This window comes from Giraffa tippelskirchi, chromosome 1 (assembly GCF_054371585.1).
Source record: "Giraffa tippelskirchi isolate mGirTip1 chromosome 1, T2T-mGirTip1v1.2.pri, whole genome shotgun sequence".
Lineage (NCBI taxonomy): Eukaryota > Metazoa > Chordata > Mammalia > Artiodactyla > Giraffidae > Giraffa > Giraffa tippelskirchi.
Window position 1 is genome coordinate 84759912 of NC_137275.1, and position 17281 is coordinate 84777192.

A 17281-nucleotide genomic window follows, 5' to 3' on the forward strand; every position below is an offset into this window, starting at 1 on the left:
GGTATGAAGACCCCAGGATAGAAAATGGTTCACTGTGTCCCAAGAGAGCCTTCCAAGAATTTATGAGACCCCATGTGTTGTAGAAACAGCAAAATCATCATGTAAACCCTGGAGTGGTGTGAAAGATACAGAGAAATCTGTATATTGAGAATAGGAATAAGGGATAACTCAGGGACAACTTTTCATGACCTGATGACAGAGATCAGTTGGGTTGATGGACATATCACAAATGTTATCAATCAAATCCCACCATCCCTTTTTTTAATGTCACAAAATGAATTATAAAACATCTGCTCTCTAAGAGGCTATTTTATTATAATTAAATTCAAGGTGCACTTGTTTCATTTTTACAATCATACTGCATTTCCATATTTTTTGCTGCTCTTTTCACTGCACTGGAACAATCAGGGAGGTGAAACAGGAAAGGAATAAACTCCCCAAAGATATCCTTGCACCTTTCATTATTTGGAATCTCAGAACAGCAGAATACAGCGGATCCTGAAACATAAAAGTGTAATAATAAAGCAATTGAATTCCTTGAGAAACAGTGATATCAGCAAAGCAATTATGCACTGTATTGAAAAACTGAGTTGCCTATCCCCACCCCACTCCACCTTCATCTAGATTACCTATAAGAAATATAGGGTGGGGTGAAAGCAGGATCCCAAATCAGCTATAACAGGAAGACCCCAGCTTTGAGCACCATTTCTTCTGGCTACATAATCACAAAGACACCCAAACCCTCTGTTACAGCTTCTTATCAACTTCCATCAATCCTAGAATCTAATACCATGTCTAATTAGGGAAGAATAAATGGGTTCCCTTAGTTCCTTTCTGTTTGTAGTGTGTCTACTACCTGCTAGATCCATTCCCTTCCTCTATTATTTGTCTCTAAAATTTTAGATGAGTTTTCTTGACTCTTCATTCTTGATTTAAATGTGCTGACATGCTAGGTCTAAACCAACAAGGTATAGCAGGCTAAAATGTAAATACCTATCTTAAAAAAAAATCATAAAACAAACAAACGATATAGGTAGAGAAGTGGGGAGAGAATAGGGAAGAGAGATGTTCTTAGAACCAGAGTTAGAAAGTCAAAGAATTCATCACACAAGTAATTCCTCATTGACTCCTTGTTACTTGCTCTCCACTGTCTCCAGCACTTAGGACAGTCCTGGCAAAGAGTGTACCATCACTCAATATGCATTGAGTATATAAATGAACACACTGAGTAAACACTTCATCCCTAAAGGTATGCTAGCTGGAGCAGATTGACATTTGTCAAGAAATGATGTAGAAAGGTTTTGTGCCCTGGGTAGAGTCTGAACCTTTGCCTCAAAGATCCTTGCAAGATTTTATGATGCCAGTAATGTCAACTCATTTATTCTAGATCATTTCTCTAACCAGAAAAATAATGCATAATTGACCAATGTGGAGTAGACTGGTGCTTAGTGTTACACTGACTCCTCAAACATTTCTTTGAGATAGGTTAATACAGATCTTTCCCAAAGAGGAACTTGTAGATAAAACCTTTTCTTGTCCTTGTGACAACAGGAAATAAGATAGAGTATATGAAAGATATTGAAGGTCTTCAAGTAGCCATCTTTTTTTCACAAAACCACTTAGGAATGTTTGAAAAGTCATTTTTTTTCTGTGAGTTCAGGGTACAGAAGTTCATCAAAGAAAACACTCACATTTTTCCAGCATGATACAACTCGAAAGCTTTGTGGAGCTGGTCAAAAGGCAACTGATGGGTTATTAATGGATCTATATTAATTTTATTTTGTAGATAAGCAGTCACTAGTTGGGGAAAACAGTCTCTGGTTTTATAGTCTGAAAAATAAAAAGGCTATTGTTATCAGATTTGAGAAATATCAAACTAACCAAAAGAAAAATAAGTAAGTTGTGGAGATGGGTAAAGTATTCTGAAAATTTGCCATTGATGAGTTCATTTGTACATCAGAAGTTGTTGGTTTTTGTTGCTAAGTGTGGCTGCTACAGAGAGTTCTGTTACCTAGAAAACTTTTGGAAAAAAATTGGGTCAATACTCACATGTTATTGGGTTAAAAACTAATTAAAAATAAAGTAGCAGTCTCCAGCCCACCTCCTGGGTTTAACATTATGCAACTATTTCCTCATCTCTCTATTCACACACATTGAGATGGCATGGGAAATTTTGATCAGAGCAATGGATGGAGATGGGAATATTAATTTAGTAAAGCTATTAGTCAGTACTGCTCAGAAATAAGGGCTCCAATGGGAAGACAAATATCAGTGCCAAATACCAAGTTGGTGCATGTAATTATCCAGAAAGCCTCACTGTTAAAATAGCACAATGAACTTTGAGTCCACCAGTGCAGGACTGAACTTAGCTGAATTATTCCAAACACTGGGAAAACCCAGAAACTATTTTGTAGGAAATAAAAAATTTTACTTAAATGTATAAAAACCCCTATTTAATTAAATTAACTAAAATTGATCTGCAAAATATACCAATTCATTGGAGGAGAAGTCTTTCAAAGCTTATACATTATAGGCCTGTTTCCCCAAGGAGGGAAATTTTGAATTACATGTTTCTACAAAGTTGAAAGAGATTTCATGAAAGCAAAAGCAACTGACTTACCTCCTAAACACACACCCTTCAGTGTCCGTCCAGTGGTAACTGTTCCAGCAGAAAGGGAAAACTTTGAATTTGGTGGAGACACCCCAGTGATTATACAGACACCATGGCTCAAGTGGCAGGATTCCCAAGCAGCAACCTGATAATGAGAATAATGACCATAAGTAGATGCCCATACATAAGTAACAACTATCTGCAGTGTTGGGAGGAATTGTGAAGTTCCTAGATTGCAAACCTCTTCCTGGGCAGATGCTACTTACTTTGAGCTCAGCTTCAACACTGTCAGTGATGGAATCTCATTAGAGAACCAGTAGAGTTTAGTGGTAAAGAGCACAGACCCTGCCATGGTGTGACTTTAGGCAAGTTACTTAACCTCACGTTACTTAACTTCATGTCAATCTATTTTACTTCCTTTTCTGGTTCTTAACCTCCTATCTCTTCCCTTCCTGCATTTTGCCTATATCTCTTTCCTGTTACATCACTGCATCTACTTCCTTCACCCTTTGATCATGTACATTAGATACACACTGCAATGAATCAAATGCCTAATTCTTTCCTCTACCCTGTCAGTTCTAAGAGTCTAGGGCCTACTTTATTCTCCCTGAATTTAACATACTGGTGCATAAGCTCATTTTTCAAATAAATGAATGGTTCTGATACAGAACACACATGAATATCATATGTGAATTACATAATGTTGATACTTAAATATAAAAACATGTTCGTGGATAAAGAGCTAGGACTACAGGAAAGGAAATAGTGCTTGTTTAAACTTCATATATTATAGTGTCATATCTTTAAAATATATATTGCTTTTATTTTAGAGTGACTATACATTCCATTTTTAGGTTTAGGGTCCACAGGTCCAAAACTTATGTTCAGGGGAGTTTTATACTTAGTGTGTCCCCACCCACTAAGCAAGCATCTACAGACACAATTCGTTTTACTGTGCTTTGCATTTTGCAGATATTGAGTTTTTTACAGATTGAAGGTTTGTGGCAACCTGTGTTGAGTAAGTCTATCAGCACATTTTTTCCAACAGCGTTTGCTTCCTTTTTGTCTGTGTCATATTTGGTAATTCTCACAGTATTTCAAACATTTTCACTATTATTATATTTCTTATTGCAATATGTAATCAGTGATCTTTGTTACTATTACAAAAAGATAATGACTCTCACTGAAGGCTGAGATGATTAGCATATTTTAGCAATAAAGTATTTTAAAATTAAGGTATCTACATTGTTTTTTCTTAGACAAAATGCTATTACATACTAATAGACTACAGTATAGTATAAACATAATTTTTTTATGTGGTGGAAAATCAAAAAACTACTTGACTCACTTTATTACAATATTCACTTAATTGTGCTGGTCTGGAACCAAACCTACAGGTCTGCTTCTACTCACTGTGACCCAAACCCACACACCATTGTTTCTGTGAGTCCGATGGCCTCAAAGGCAAAGTCAACACCGGTGCCTGTCATTTCCTTGACCACCTCCTGGACAGGCTTCTTGAGATTTGAAGGGTTGAGGCAATCTGTGACCCCTAATGCTCTTGCCCGAGGAAATTTCTCCTCATTGATATCAATTCCAATGATTCTAGAAGCACCAGAGGCTTTACAGCCCATGACAATAGCTGAGCCGATTCCTCCAAGTCCAAAGACCACACAGGTAGAACCAGGAGTGACCTACAAATTCACAAGTTATGTTTGTGTTAGGAATCAAATCTGGACACTTGTATAATTAAGAAAACAAACAAAAACAACCATTGAGGCTTTTGGAACTGTAGATCCCAGGTGAAACATTTGGACTGTTTTGGTCTTGTTTTTATGTTTTCTTGGCAGATCACTATAACATACTAACACACAGCTATTTTCCTCACCTTGGCCGAGTGAACAGCAGCCCCATAGCCTGTAGCCACCTCACAGCTTATGACACAAATTTTATCCATGGGAGCAGCAGCATCAATTTTTACAACCGAAATCTCAGGCACAACAGTATATTCGGTGAATGTACTTGCGCGGAAAGAGTGATAGATCTTTTCTACTTTGCAAGTAAACCTGCGTGTGCCATCCAGCATTAATCCAGAAGAGGGTAGAAGGCTGTTCAGCAGTGACACAGACAGACACAGCATCAGCCCAGACACATAGAATTGTAAAGAGAGAAATGAACACCTTTAGCTCCAGGTCAGTGCTTGCACAATATAAGCGATTTAATAAAAAGTGACAAGATAAATAAAAGATGGGCAAATCTACTAACTCTTGCTTCTCACAGAAGTTTCCCTTGGGATTCAAGCAGGCACTGCATTCTCTACACTGTGGAACAGCGAGTGTGAGGACTTTATCTCCTATATACAGGGAAAAAAATATCATTAAAATATTATTGAAACACAATAGTGTGGTGATAAAAACTTCATTGAATGATTTGATAACTTGCTGCGGACAGATTATGACAAGTATAACATACCCCATGGCTATTTTGGAGGAAAAATCCTATAACCTGGTTTCAGAAATCCCATTATTATTTTGGGCAAATGATGGAAATATGGGGATAGTCCTTGCTGGATAGATAGTTGTAGGTCTGCTTCTACTCTGGAAATAAACTAATAAAACTGGGAATGACGGTTAGAGATGTCATCTACTCTAACCTTTTGGTTTTCCTTTGAGAGATTTAAGTCCACAGCGGTCGTTACCTGCCTAAAGCTGGATAACAGCAGAGACCTTTCTATTGAGCCTATCTGCCCCATGATGGCACATGGACCCACAGCAGGTCTCTGACACGTTTTCTTTAGTGGGCTGTGGTTCAAGATATTCTCAGTTCAGAGAGTAAAAGGAATAGCTTTCTTTTTTCAGAGGGAGGCTGCTTCTGGAGCGCTTACTACAGAGCATGGTTTTTAGGTTGCACAGTTCTGGAGAGCATACTGATTATGTGTGGGTCCAATAATTAACCCTCCTGGGACCTAGGGTTACAGGCTGGGAAGATGAAGAGAACTAATGAACACAGACTTATAAAACTGTACAAAGCCTTGTCAAAGGTCTACAACCTAGTCCCTAAACATGTGTATTGTTCTTACATGTATTTATAATCCCCTTTGGCCTCTTGCAGAGTTCAGATAGCATTAAAAATCTCTTTGAGTTTATGAGACTTCCCTGGTGGTCCAGTGGCTAAGACTCCACACTTTCAATGCAGAGAGTCGTGGTCAGATTGGATCCCTGGTCAGGGAACTAGATCCCCCATGCCACAGATCCTGCATGCCACAACTAAGACCCAGTGCAGCTAAATAAATAATTATTTTAAAAAGTCGCTTGTAAGTTTAGATAAGGAACATCTTAACTTCACTGGCCCTAAAAAATTCCAAAGATACTGGATCTCAAAATCAGGAGACTCTCAAATTTTGCTGCCTTATCCTTTCCCTCAAATATTCATCATTTTCCACAAAAATTCTACTGGGATTTGTTTAGTTAAAGAGGAGTTAGCTCCCTAAATATTGGCATTATCTTCTTGGAGATGTGGCGAAGACTGTGTCTTTTTACTTTTGTCCCTCCTACTAGGCCTAGTGTCAGATGGATGGTAGGTACTGCATCATTGTTTGCAAAATGAATACCTGACAATAGCTTTGTGAATGTCCTGACCGCATGCCCTTTCTTAAATCTCATTGTGTGCCTGGTTCCAAGCTGTGAGGTTCTGTAGAATCTTAACATGTGTGATTGCTCTTATTTACTCTGACCATTTCAGATATGCTAAGAATGGCTGTGTCAAGGTCCTTTGTGATATGCCTGGGGAAGAGTGTTTACTTTTTTTGATTTTTTGAAATATCATTATCATTCTGTCAACAAAGTTCTATTAATATATTCTACTTGATCAGAACATTCATTCATCAAACATTCAATGCATTCCAAATCTGAACAGATACTATGCTAAGTATGTGGGGGACACTATATATATAGAGAGAGAGAGAGAGAGAGAAAGATAGAGAGAGCTGTCCCTCAAAAAACAAGCCAGTGGGACTACATTGGACTAAAAGACTCAGGCACAGCTAAGGAAACTATATAAACAAAATGAAAAGGCAAGCCTACTGAATGGGAGAAGATATTTGCAAGCAATATACCGGATAAGGGGCTTGTATACAATATTTGGGCTTCCCTGATGGCTCAGACAGTAAAGAATCTGCCTGCAATGCAGGAGACCCAAGTTCCATCCCTGGGTTGGGAAGATCCCCTGAAGAAGAGAATGGCTACCCACTCCAGTATTCTTGCCTGGAGAATTCCATGGACAGAAGAGCCTGGAGAGCTATAGTCCAAAGGATCAAAAAGAGTTGGACATGACTGAGCGACTAATAACACACACATGCAATATATACAATGAGCTTATACAACAATGAACTTAACATCAGGAAAACAAACAAGCTGATTTAAAAAATGGACAGAGAAACTGAATAGACATTTTCCCAGAGAAGGAATACACAGATGGTCAACAGACACATGAAAAAGTGTTCAACATTACCACTCATCACGGAAATGCAAATTAAAATCACAATGAGATACCACCTCACACCTGTCAGAATGACTACTATCAAAAAGACAACAAATAAGTGTTAGTGAGGATGTGGATAAAAGGGAGCCCTCATGCACTGTTAGTAGGAATGTAAATTGGTACAGCAACTATGGAAAACAATATGGATGTTCCTCAAAAAATTAAAAATAGAACTTCTATGTGATCCAGCAATTTCACTTCTGGGTATTTACTCAAAGAAAACAATTAATTCAAAAAGATACACGAACACCAAGACTTATTGCAGCATTATTTGTAATTGCCAAGGTATGGAAGCAACTTAAGTGCCACTGATTGACAAATGAATAAAGAAGATGTGGTGTGTATATATATTATACATATGTGTATATATATGTATATATATGTATTATGTATAATATATACATAATAATATATGTATATATTATTCAGCCAAAAAATATGAAATCCTGTCATGTGTAATAACATGGATAAATTTAGAGAGTGTTATGCTAAATGCTGTTGTAGGGGTGGTGCAGGGGTAAAGAATGTGCCTGCTAATTTAAGAGGTACAAGAGACACAGGTTTGATCCCCGGGTTGGGAAGATTCTCTGGAGGAGGAAATGGCAACCTGCTCCAGTATTCTTGCCTGGAAAACTCCATGGACAGAGAAGTCTGGTGGGCTACAGTCCACAGGGTCACAAAGAGTCAGACACTACTGAGTGAATGAGCACACACATGCAGGCTAAGTGAAAGAAGTCTGACAGAGAAAAACAAATACCATATCATCTCACATATATGTGCAATCTAAAACACAAAACAAAATAAGATGAAAACAGATTCACAGATGCAGAGAGGTTGCCAGAGGGGAGGGAATGAGAGGACAAAAGAGGTGATGGGGATTAAGAAGTACAAATCTCAAGTTATGAAATAAATAAGCTGTGGGGTTGTAATATACCAGCATAAGGAATATGATCAATAATATTGTAATAACTTTGCTGGGGATAGATGGTTACTGGACTTATCATGGCAATCATTTCATAATGTCTGCAAATATCTAACCACTCTGCAACACACCTGAAACTAGCATTATATGTGTATATAGATATATATACACATACATATATACACATACACAAAGAATGTTCAAACTACCATACAATTGCACTCATCTCACACACTAGCAAAGTAATGTTCAAAATTCTCCAAGCCAGGCTTCAACAGTACATGAACAATGAACTTCCAGATGTTCAAGCTGGATTTAGAAAAGGCTGAGGAACCAGCGATCAAAATGCCAACATTCGTTGGATCATAGAAAAAGCAAGAGAATTCCAGAAAAACATCTACTTCTGCTTTATTGATTATGCTAAAACCTTTGACTGCGTAGATCACAACAAACTGTGGAAAATTCTTCAAGAGATGGGAATACCAGACTGCGTTACCTGCCTCCTGAGAAATCTATATGCAGGTCAAGAAGCAACAGTTAGAACTGGACATGGAACAACATACTGGCTCCAAATCAGGAAAGAAGTACGTCAAGGCTCTATATTGTCACCCTGCTCATTTAATTTAAATGCAGAGTACATCATGTGAAATACCAGGTTCGATGAAGCACAAGGTGGAATCAAGATTGCCGGGAGAAATATCAATAATCTCAGATACGCAGATGATACCATCCTTATGGCAGAAAGTGAAGAGGAACTAAAGAGCCTCTTGATGACAGAGAAAGAGAAAAGTGAAAAAAGCTGGCTTAAAGCTCAACATTCAAAAACTCAGATCATGGCATCTGGTTCCATCATTTCATGGCAAATAGATGGAGAAACAATGGAAATAGTGACAGACTTAATTTTGGGGGGCTCCAAAATCACTGCAGATGGTGACTGCAGCCATGAAATTAAAAGATGCTTGCTCCTTGGAAGAAAAGCTACGACCCATCTTGACAGCAGTATTAAAAAGCAGAGACATTACTTTGTCAACAGAGGTCCATCTAGTCAAAGCTATGGTTTTTCCAGTAGTCAGGTATGGATGTGATAGTTGGACTATAAAAAAAGCTGAGTGCCGAAGAATTGATGCTTTTGAGGTATTCCCTATTACCACAGCAGATTCCTGCTGTGGTATTGGAGAAGACTCTTGAGAGTCCCTTGGACTGCAAGGAGATCAAACCAGTCAATCCTAAAGGAAATTAGTCCTGAATATTCATTGGAAGACTGATGCTGAAGCTGTGGCCAATAGTTTGGCTACCTGAAGCAAAGAAATGACTCATTGGATAAGATCCTGACGATGGGAAAGATTGAAGGTAGGAGGAGAAGGGGACAACAGAAGATGACATGGTTGGATGGCAGAGGGTGAGATGGTTGGATGGCATGAATCTGATGGACATGAATTTAAGCAAGCGCTGGGAGTTGGAGATGGACAGGAAAGCCTGGCGTGCTGCAGTCCATCGGGTCCCAAAATATTGGACACAACTGAGTGACTGAATTGAACTGAACTGATACACACACACATATATGTATTTGTGTAGGCTTATAGGATCTTAAATCCCCAATCAGGCATTGAACCCAGGCTGTTGACAGGACAGCATGGAGTCCTAACCACTGGACTGCTAAGGAATTCCTGTAGCAAATTATTGTGTGTCAACTGTATTTCAACAAAAAAGGAAACAGTGAATTCTTCTGCAGTTATGTTAGAATAAATTAACTTGCCAGATTATAAAATTTCCCTTTCTGCTGACAAATAATTCATTAGAAAAAAGTTTTCACTGACATATATTTGATAAACAAAATTGTGTATAAGTTCATATTGATTTGATACATTTATATTGCAATATGATTGCCATTTTCATATTAGCTAACACTTCTACTGTGTCATGTAATTATAATTTCTTTTAGTTTCAGTAACAATTAAAATCTAGTCACTTAGAAATTTTAATGTTTATAATATAGCTTTATTGTCTATTTGAAAAAAAAATCAGTTCCTGCTCCTAAGGAGATTGTAATCTATTTAGAAGTACACTAGCAATGGCACCCCACTCCAGTACTCTTGCCTGGAAAATCCCATGGACGGAGGAGCCTGGTAGGCTGCAGTCCATGGGGTCGCGAAGAGTCAGTCACGACTGAGCAACTTCACTTTCACTTTTCTCTTTAATGCACTGGAGAAGGAAATGGCAACCCACTCCAGTGTTCTTGCCTGGAGAATCCCAGCGATGAGGGAGCCTGGTGGGCTGCCGTCTATGGGGTCGCACAGAGTCAGACACAACAGAAGCGACTTAGCAGCAGCAGCAGTCCTATCTCAACTCTCGTTCCACTGAGACTAGTTAGTTGGCTCAGCCACTGCCACTCTGGATTGCTAACACTGATAGCCGAGAAACTGTGTGACCCTTGGATTCACTGGATATATTTATTACCACGATATGTGATTAGGTAAAACAATTTAGAGGCAAACCAACTTATTTCTCCTGTAAATATGCTAATACATTTTGGTGGTGGGTTGTTTGTGCAGAGGTTTTTGTGGCCCATTTCCTACCTGATTTCACTGAGCTCACTCCTTCGCCAATACTCTCCACAATTCCAGCTCCTTCATGGCCTGGGATGAAGGGATACTTCAGTGGGATTATTCCTTTTATAGTATGATCATCAGAACCACAGATCCCTGTAGATATCATCTGGGTAGGAATTAAGTGGCCAAGGATAAATTAGTTTGGAATTTTTCTTTTGTCTGAGACTTATTATGAATAATTTTTTTACATGAATGACCTCATTTGATCCCCATAATAATATTCAGAGAAACACAGGGCAGGTCTAATTACCCCTAATTTAAAGATGTGGAAAGGGAAGACTCAAAGATTTAAAATGACTCACCCACTCTCATGGTGCATGTTCAGATCTGGAAATAAACTAGGCTTTTTGAAATCTACTCTGTACACCCTATGTCATCAACTAGTTTTGCAACTAGCTGAGAGTCTATTCTATCCAGTGAAGGATTTTTGACCACGTATCCACATTCTAGGAATCAGTGAACTAAGATGGACTGGAATGGGTGAATTTAACTCAGATGACCATTATATCTACAACTGTGGGCAGGAATCCCTTAGAAGAAATGGAGTAGCCATCATAGTCAACAAGAGAGTTGGAAATGCAGTACTTGGATGCCATCTCAAAAATGACAGAATGATCTCTGTTCGTTTCCAAGGCAAACCATTCAATATCACGATAATTCAAGTCTATGCCCCGACCAGTAAAGCTGAAGAAGCTGAAGTTGAATAGTTCTATGAAGACCTACAAGACCTTATAGAACTAACACTCCAAAAAGATGTCCTTTTCATTATAGGGGACTGGAATGCAAAAGTAGGAAGTCAAGAAACACATGGCATAACAGGCAAATTTGGCCTTGGAGTACAGAATGAAGCAGGGCAAAGGCTAATTGAGTTCTGCCAAGAGAACGCACTGGTCATAGCAAACATCCTCTTCCAACAACACAAGAGAAGACTCTACACATGGACATAACCAGATGGTCGACACTGAAATCAGATTGATTATATTCTTTGCAGCCAAAGATGGAGAGGTTCTATACAGTCAACAAAAAAAAGACCGGGAGCTGACTGTGGATCAGATCATGAACTCCTTATTGCCAAATTCAGACTGAAATTGAAGAAAGTGGAGAAAACCACTAGACCATTCAGGTATGACCTAAAGCAAATCCCTTATGACTATACAGTAGAAGTGAGAAATAGATTTGAGGACTAGATCTGATAAGACAGAATGCCTGATGAACTATGGATGGAGGTTCGTGACATTGTACAGGAGACAGGAATCCAGACCATGCCCAAGAAAAAGAAATGCAAAAAAGCAAAATGGCTGTCTGAGGAGGCCTTACAAATAGATGTGAAAAGATGGGAAGCAAAAAGCAAAGGAGAAAAGGAAAAATATTCCCATTTGAATGCAGAGTTCCAAAGAATAGCAAGGAGAGATAAGAAAGCCTTCCTCAGCGATCAGTGCAAAGAAATAGAGGAAAACAATAGAATGGGAAAGACTAGAGATCTTTTCAAGAAAATTAGAGATACTAAGGGAACATTTCATGCAAAGATGGGCTCAATAAAGGGCAGAAATGGTAGGGACCTAACAGAAGCAGAAGATATTAAGAAGAGGTGGCAAGAATACACAGAAGTATTGTACAAAAAAGTTCTTCACGACCCAGACAACCACGATGGTGTGATTACTCACCTAGAGCCAGACATCCTGGAATGTGAAGTCAAGTGGGCCTTAGGAAGCATCACTACGAACAAAGCTAGTAGAGGTGATGGAATTCCAGTTGAGCTATTTCAAATCCTGAAAGATGATGCTGTAAAAGTGCTGCACTGAATATGCCAGCAAATATGGAAAACTCAGCAGTGGCCATAGGACTGGAAAAGGTCAGTTTTTATCCCAGTCCCAAAGAAAGGCAATGCCAAAGAATGCTCAAACTACCGCACAATTGCACTCATCTCACACTCTCGTAAATTAATGATCGAAATTCTCCAAGCCATGCTTCAGCAATACATGAACCATGAACTTCCAGATGTTCAGGTTGGATTTAGAAAAGGCAGAGGAACCAGAGATCAAATCGCCAACATCCAATGGATCATTGAAAAAGCAAGAGAGTTCCAGAAAAACATCTATTTCTGCTTTATTGACTATGCCAAAGCCTTTGACTGTGTGGATCACAATAAAGTGTGGAAAATTCTGAAAGAGATTGGAATACCAGACCACCTGACCTGCCTCTTGAGAAACCTGTATGCAGGTCAGGAAGCAACAGTTAGAACTGGACATGGAACAACAGGCTGGTTCCAAATAGGAAAAGGAGTACGTCAAGGCTGTATATTGTCACCCTGCTTATTTAACTTCTATGCAGAGTACATCATGAGAAACGCTGGGCTGGATGAAGCACAAGCTAGTATCAAGATTGCCAGGAGAAATATCAATAACCTCAGATATGCAGATGACACCACCCTGATGGCAGAAAGTGAAGAAGAACTAAAGACCTTCTTGATGAAAGTGAAAGAGGAGAGTGAAAAAGTTGGCTTAAAGCTCAACATTCAGAAAACTAAGATCATGGTATCCGATCCCATCACTTCATGGCAGATAGATGGGTAAACAGTGGAAACAGTGGCTGACTTTATTTTTCTGGGCTCCAAAATCACTGCAGATGGTGATTGCAGCCATAAAATTAAAAGACGCTTACTCCTTGGAAGGGAAGTTATGACCAACCTAGACAGCATATTAAAAAGCAGAGACATTACTTTGCCAACAAAGGTCCATCTAGTCAAGGCTATGGTTTTTCCAGTAGTCATGTATGGATGTGAGAGTTGGCCTATAAAGAAATCTGAGTGCCGAAGAATTGATGCTTTTGAACTGTGGTGATGGAGAAGACTCTTGAGAGTCCCTTGGACTGCAAGGAGATCCAACCAGTCCATCCTAAAGCAGATCAGTCCTGGGTGTTCATTGGAAGGACTGATGTTGAAGCTGAAACTCCAATACTTTGGCCACCTCATGTGAAGAGTTGAGTCATTGGAAAAGTCCCTGATGCTGGGAAAGATTGAAGGCAGAAGGAGAAAGGGACTACAGAGGATGAGATGGCTGGATGGCATCACCGACTCTACGGACATGGGTTTGGGTGGACTCCAGGAGTTGGTGATGGACAGGGAGGCCTGGTGTGCAGTTGTTCATGGGGTCACTAAGAGTCAGACATGACTGAGCAACCAAACTGAGAACTGATCCCTAGCACCACCATTGAGAAACCAAATATTTTAAGCCCAGTATTGTGGAATGTTTTCCCAGTCCTCTGGGAAAATTGAGTTTAAACTAGCATATTGAAAACATTAAGTTAATAATGTAAAATGTGTTTTAGTTTAACTGTTGCAAAATTTAACTGGCATTGAGAAGTTTTAAAACTTCTTAGTTAATAGCCTACGTTTTCTTGTCTGTGGATAGACTCAATCCACTTATATTGATCATAGAAATGAAACATTTCCTGTACCATTGCCACTGTATTACTGCTCTGCCTGGAATTCAACCCTGGGTCAGGAAGATCCCCTGGAGAAGGAAATGGCAACCCACTCCATTACTCTTGCCAGGAAAATCCCAATGACGGAGGAGCCTGGTAGTCTGCAGTCCATGGGGTCACAAAGAGTCGGACACGACTGAGTGACCTTCACTTTCACTTTCACTGGAATTCAACCAGAAAGCACACAGGCAGGGATACTGACTAGTTGTTTCAGTATCAGCAGTGGGAGTGCTGGAACACTAGGAACAACTTTGATACATGAAATAAGATTTCCTTACACTTGCCTTCACAAGTACAAGTTCAAAGATTTAAATTTACCTTAATACGAACTTCCCCAGCCTTTGGTGGCTCAACCTGCACTTTCTCAAGTGAAAGAGAAGAGTTCATTTTCCAGGCAATGGCTGCAAGGCATGTGATTGTCTGTTGATACAAGGACAATAAGATGACATCATTTAGCGATAACATTTAACTTCTGATCATACAAATGACACTTACTTGCTATAATTTGTAACAATAAGAAAATCACACAAAAAAAGAAAAAAGATCATTCCAATTTCGGACATAAGCTGGTAAAATTTTAGCATATTTCTTTTGAGTCTCTTAAAATAATTTTTATACAGTAGAGATCATGTCATATAAGCAGTTTCCCATTTTAGGGTTGTTTTTTTTTGCCAGTGAAAGCCACCATATATTGAACATTTACTGTTTGCTTGTTCTAAAAGGTTTTCTCATGATTTCAAAATGCTTTATGATTTTAAATAGCTGTTTTATATTTCATCATTTGAATATATCCACATATTCTTAATCAGCAACTACCTTAATCGAAACAATTGTTTCCATTGTTTTGAATATTGTAATGTATATTGTTTATAATTTTGACTTGCCTGGTTTCCTTAAGTAAGAATTACTAGTGGAAGGATAGAGACATGGTTAGAGTGAAACTGATTTCTAAATAACTCTACAGAAAGTTTGAATGATTTGGCACAACTCCTAGAACTCTAAAACAGTATCTGTGATCATTTTTGCCACTCTCATTAGCATTGACTGTAGTCATTAAAAACAATGTGACTGTCAGAAAAAGCTAGCTATTTCTTTTTATTAGTATTTTTTAATATTAAGAATGTTGAAATTTTTTATGTTTATGTGAGTCATACATATTTTCTTCTTTTTGTGGAATGTTTGATCCTATATTTTATGTAATTATCCACTGGCATCTTGGTATTTTTTTTACTATCATTTGACCTATTTGTGCATTAAATGAGTGACTGATTGTGTACTATCTTGTCATACATGATTTTTCCTTCTTGATTTTTGACCTTTAATTTTTTATGAAGCTATATGTGCATATATACATGCATAACACACATATTAAAATTTTGATTCATAAAAATATGTTTTCCTTTATTATTTAGTCCATTTCCATGCTTTGAGAATTCTCTCCATTGTTGTTGTTGCTCAGTCGCTCAGTCGTGTCTGACTCTTTGAGACCCTATGAATGGCAGCACGCCGGGCTGCCCTGTCCTTCACTTTCTCTCCATATACAGACCAAGTAAACATTTGTGACCCTCTTTCTAGATTTTTATAGTTTGATTTTTAAATATTTAACTGTTAAATCTACCTCAAATTATTTTGTGTAATATAAATTTATAGAATCTAAATGAATTGTCTCAGCATGAACTCTTGATGAATTTTTCTTTCATTTATACTTACATTAGCACCTTTACTATATAAGTTCTGCAATTTACAAGTTTCTTTTTGGAAACATAAATTTATCTGTCTATTCTTGCACTGACACCTCAGTGAATAACTTTTTTATATTTTTTAATATCTGGTGGTACTAGAGCCCTTCATAATTTTATTGGTGTTTCATTTGCAAATTTACTGCACTAGTAACTGTAAGACATTATGAGCTGAGTAAATTACATCTTCAAGAAACTTAGAAATCAGTTGAGGAGATAATACATATCTTGTAACACAAAGAAAAGGGGGAAATGCCACAAAAGAAGTTCTAATAAAAACAAGTAAAATTATATACTTTATGAAAAACTTCTATTTCAGAAGTGACACACACTTAAGGCAAAAACTTGGAAAACTCAGATAAGTGTAAAGGAGGGAAACTTCAAGTCCAGTACCCAGCTATCAGCATTTTTAAGATTTTATCAACAGACTAACTAAAGCATTTTTTTAAAAAATTTTATTGGAGAATAATTGCTTTACACTATTGTGCTGGTTTCTGTCAAACATCAACATGAATCAGCCACAAGTATACGTATGTCCCCTCCCTCTTGAACCTCCCTCCCATCTCCCACCCCATCTCCTACCAGTCAGAATGGCCATCATTAAGAAATCTACAAACAATAAATGCTCTTGAGAATGTAGAGAAAATGAAGAATTACTTTTAAGAGTATGACACTGGAAGGAACATAATGTCTAATACTAGGAAACTGACTAAATAAATAAATAAAAACAGCATAATTATTTCCTTGGAATGAATTTCTTTGTTAAATGATAGGCACATTTTTAAGGCATTTAGTACAACCTTGTCAAACTATCACCCAGTAAGTTTCTATCAATTTATTTTCCTAACAGTAGTGCATGAGTTTCCATAGATGGGAAAAACACTGAGTATTATCCATAAAAATTTTTGATAACCTGTTTGGAGAAAGTGTCTTAATTTTGTTTCAAAGTGCATTTTTTGGATAACTAATAAAGATGATATTGGCCTATTTGAAAAGCAGCACTTACCTTGCCCAAGGTGTCCATGATGAGTTTTATGTTTTCCTTGGAGTCTTATAATGTCCCAAAGAATATCACTTCTTTGACTCTGCTCCTGGGGAAACTGGACTATTTATGTGCTGAGAGTAATTAAAAATAATGACATAATTACACAATAACATGGGGAAGCCAGAGAGGTGAATGGTTGGCAAATATGTGAAACTGAAGGACAGAAAGGAATATGAAAGAATGATTCAGGAGGGTGTCAACAACAAGGATGCTCTACTGGGGAGAAGCAGTTTGGAAAGAAGCAATAGGTAAAAAGGCAATGAAGTGATTATAAAAAAGTGAACATGGGGGGTCCAGGAAGGGGAACACATGTAAACCCATGGCTGATTCATG

General features: G+C 38.0%; 1 protein-coding gene across 1 annotated transcript; it reads right to left on the bottom strand.

The window, feature by feature from the left end:
* Positions 1–473: 473 nt before the first annotated feature.
* Positions 474–16927, bottom strand: LOC145547361 (alcohol dehydrogenase 1-like). The gene is made up of 9 exons (XM_081596764.1): positions 16910–16927; positions 14483–14584; positions 10649–10787; positions 4877–4964; positions 4500–4719; positions 4045–4305; positions 2621–2756; positions 1692–1830; positions 474–498 (listed from the first exon to the last, which is right to left on the bottom strand). Exons 1-9 carry the CDS (start codon positions 16925–16927, stop codon positions 474–476), a joined length of 1128 nt encoding a protein of 375 aa, XP_081452890.1.
* Between the last annotated feature and the right edge of the window lie 354 nt (positions 16928–17281).